Raw genomic sequence first — 4,265 nt, forward strand, 5'->3', positions numbered from 1 at the left:
GAGAGAGAGAGAGAGAGAGAGAGAGAGAGAGAGAGAGAAAGAGAGTGAGAGAAGGGCGCGCAAGAGAGATAGTTCTAGTAAGAGTTAGAAAGAGGCGGAGACAGCAGAAGGGGACATCGAAAGGGACAGCGAGAAGCGAAGACGAGCAGAAGATTAAGGTCGTCGGGCATCTAACATGACGACCCAACGAACACACGTAAGAGAATACAACACTACTCAACGTACAATTTGAAAGATTGGCATAAAAAAACAATCCATGAAATTTTTTGTGTTTGTTGTTATTTAATCTTAGAGTGAGACGGACTTCTGAAAATGTTTATTTTCATCATTGCACTGATTATACGTGTTTTGACGGAACTTTTGTCCACTCGTCTGTACATTATTGTACATAGTTCATTCCAGCGTAAAATATTCTGAAATAAGTTAAGTGTCTCTGTGGCATGATTGCGTTCATGCAGTACGCAGACTACATTGGCTGACGCTAATGGTCCACCTTCTGATGGAAAAAACAATCCCTCCAGGAATGCCTGCTAGCGGCCAGCTGACCGACCGACCGACCGACCGACCGACCGACCGATCGACCGACCGACCGACCGACCGACCGACCGACCGACCGACCGACTGACAGACCGACCGTCGATTCATTTCACGTGAGCCGCTGACGAACAGTGCAGACAAACAGCGGGCGAAAGTATCCGAGCGCTGCGGAATACATCTCAATATAGACAGGGCGTTATATATCATTTACGCCTTCTGTAGAATGTAACGCACTCGAGTTTCAGTCGCCACGTCGCCTTGGAGTATTAGGAAAATATGGTGGATTTTTTTGGCAATGTTCGTTGTTTTAAAATTCAATAAGTGCATAACACGCATTATATATGTCGCCACCGGCGTCAGGGAGCAACTCAAAATAATTTCCATTGATAAATCCCTACCACTTCGTTCCACTCCACCTACTCATATTACTTTAAGTCTAATCATTTCTAGGCTATGGCCGCGTGGATTGCAACTAGCAAGCGCCAAGACAGCATATCACTTAATCCAAAAATGTGTCCAAGGCGCCATTGATTACACACGCGCAGTATATTTTATGGAACATGAGAATCTTCAGCATATTATCTCTTGGTAATAACGTCCCACCGCAACTAGAGCATATCCACGGAGTAATACACGTCGTAAAACAGTCGCTGAGCGACTTTCTCCATCTTATCAACTCTAACAGACGCCAGAATGTTTACCATACGCTAACCAACAAAGACCTTCAGCGCATTACGTTCCTCGCGTGTTTCGTTCTAGTGTTTCTTGCGCGTTCTACTCGTATATCGTCTGAAGCAATCGATTAGGGTTCTGCAGAACAATGAATTTAGAAGAGCACGCGTCCGGAACTAGAGACGCGCGTTGAAAACGAGTAGATTATTCGAGGAAAAATCTCGTGGACATAGCAACAACATTAAGAAACAGAAACTAACTAAGATACGGACACGCACTTATACGCGCCGCACACACGCGCGTACACACACGCGCGCACACGCGCATATACGTACACGCACGCACTACAGCTAGACGACTACCACTTACGTGTTCGCGTATGTTATGTTATTGTTGTCGAGCCAGCGCTGCAGGACGGCGCCCTTCCGATTCTGCGAGGACTCGTTCCAGGCACGTAACGGTTTCTCGGCAATCGTACTCACCGTACTGATGCCCGTGCTCCACATGCACACTACCTGATCGGCCATGCGGTGCCGCAGTCGGCAGATGGACATCATGAACGGCATTGTTCTGTACGGCAGTGGCCACGATCGTGGTGGTGGTGGTGGTGGTGGTGGTACTATCTATCTATCTATCTATCTATCTGTGAATGTTGTTACAACAATGACATGACAGTCATGCAAGTCAGTGCAAAGTGAATCCCGTCTGCCGGTTTATTTACCGCTACAGGGCTAGGGGTGCGTTGATGTAACGCTCCTGCAGGGGAATGATTTTTTCATCATTTTTTCGTTTTGCGATGTCAGATGACCTCGGAGGTCAAATCCAATATGCCCATGTTCTAATGTATCCAAAGTTACATGTAATGGCCATCCTTGGACATAATAGAGTGGCCGATATTGATTTGAATCGAGAACAGACGAACAGAGAAACTTCCACAAATATGTATTAGATATATACATATATGTAAGATATATGATACATACAGATAATGCATAATGACACATCGAAGAACCTATTTCATTGTTTCAACCTACGTTTATTACAGTTTAAAGTTACCTACACTCAATAAATACTACTTGCGTTCTTGCTAGAGTAGAGGAAATGAGCGCGAGGTACGCTATTATTCAATCAGCTAGACGACGTATAGAACCAATTAATAACCTATATCAACAATATTGTAAATTGTGTCCGTCAAAACATAAGCAAACACTCGAAATGACGACGCACAATTCAGGCTAAACTATGACGAGTTGACACACGGTATTTAGAATTCTCCTGCCGCTTCGAATCTCTCCGATTTGCACCCAATGCAATCCGTACCGATCGACGTCCTAGTCCTACGAATACATCCATTCGCTATACATGTGCTAGAGTCGCACAGCATTTACGATGAACACGAAATACACATAAAATGTCACGAGTCATGATCAAAACTGCGGCGTTCTTTGTAATTAGGTGCTAGACTTGGATTTATTAGATAAATACAATCCAAACCATAACTCTAATTGGCAATAAAAACAGCATTGCGCTGTCAAAATATGCTTCGCAAAACTTTATTTAATTGAATATCACAACGTGGTTCCGTTGTGTTATGCGAGGACTTTATATACCGCTTGCCGAAATGAAACTATTAAAACCATTTCAATGCGAGTTGACTCACAGTCGATAATGCTATAGCTAGCATAATAATCTACTACAATAAATATACTGAAACCAATTCACCGCGAATTGACTTGATAAAGCTAGCATGGTAATTTACCGTTACGCTGCCAATCATGGCCGTTGTAAATAATTTATAGGCCACTACATACGTCGATGTCGCTTGTACATTGCTGCATAGCAGCTAAGGCGGTAACACGTGCATGGCCAGTGACATCCATGTTCGACTGCCTGAGGCAGCGTGCGGTTTAACACGTATCTGCCGGGATCAATGCTAAAACACCCTCTACGCACCTTAATTGTTATTATGGCTCGGGCTTAGTGCATTGGTTCATTGAAAGACAACTTAGAAGATTGAAGGAGGACTAACGCATTCTTCTATTAATCTTGACCCAGGTATTTTTAGGTGAATAAAGGACAACCGTGATGCATTTGGTGAAAGAGTTGGGAAAGAGAAAGAGAGAGAGAGAGAGAAAGAGAGAGAAAGAGAGAGAGAGAGAGAGAGAGAGAGAGAGAGAGAGAGAGAGAGAGAGAGAGAGGGTCGGGTGGTGGTGCGGGCTCGCGTGGTCCTGTAGGCACCTAATCGGTGGCCCTGACGATTGACGGGTGGTGGTGGTGTGGAAGTCAGCGGACTGGCGGGTGGCTGGTGGGGGTATGTACAAATATACAATTACATTCGTAACAATTGGGGGGTGCGCTCGGTGGTGGTTGCTGCTGCTGGCGGTGGCGTGGCGGTGGCGGTGATGGAGGGATGTCGTTCAATGTACAGTATAAAAAATATCTGTCGAGGCAGTGGTGGTGGTTTGTGGCGGTGGTGGTGGTTGGTGGTGGTGGTGGTTGGTTGGTGGTGGTGGTGGTGTGTGTGGTGGCGGCTAGAGGTGGATTTAAAGGTGGGGTAGCATTATGGTAAGGTGGGGTGGTAGTGGAGGTGTGGTGGCCGGTGGCGGTGGCGGTGGCGTGCGGTGGTGGTGTGCTGCGCTGCTGCTGCTGGCTGGTGGTGGTGGTGGTGCGTGGTGGTGGTGGTGCGTGGTGGTGCTGCGCCTCGTTCGGCTGCGGCTGGTCAGTGGTGGTGGTGGTCGGTGGTGGTGTAGGTGATGATGAGATGATCGGTGGTGTGGTGCGGTGTATGGTCGGCGGTGGCGGTGGCGCGTTGGCGTTCGGTGGTGTGTGGTGGTGGTGGTGGGTGGTGGTGGTGGTGGTGGTAGTGGTGGTGGTGAGTGCGTGGTGGGTCGCGTCGGTGTTCGCTAACTCTCTCTGTTAAGCATATATCTAGCTTCCTCTGTGGGGTATGTACATCGAACCTCTCTCTTGCTCTCTCTTGCTCTCTCTGATTCTTTCTCTCTCTATATCTTTCTCTCTCTCTCTCACCCTGTCTCTATCTCGCTCTCTATTTCCCT

General features: G+C 46.9%; 1 protein-coding gene across 1 annotated transcript in view; it reads right to left on the bottom strand.

The window, feature by feature from the left end:
* LOC106812961 (BAI1-associated protein 3-like) overlaps positions 1 to 1,775 on the bottom strand; it is a 60,700-nt gene extending 58,925 nt beyond the window's left edge. Inside the window, exon 1 of the mRNA XM_014816983.1 lies at positions 1,579 to 1,775. Coding sequence (XP_014672469.1) covers positions 1,579 to 1,775 — 197 coding nt within the window. The remainder of the gene's footprint in view (positions 1 to 1,578) is intronic.
* Between the last annotated feature and the right edge of the window lie 2,490 nt (positions 1,776 to 4,265).

The sequence above is a fragment of the Priapulus caudatus genome, unplaced genomic scaffold (assembly GCF_000485595.1).
Source record: "Priapulus caudatus unplaced genomic scaffold, Priapulus_caudatus-5.0.1 Scaffold707, whole genome shotgun sequence".
NCBI classification, from domain to species: Eukaryota; Metazoa; Priapulida; class Priapulimorpha; order Priapulimorphida; family Priapulidae; genus Priapulus; species Priapulus caudatus.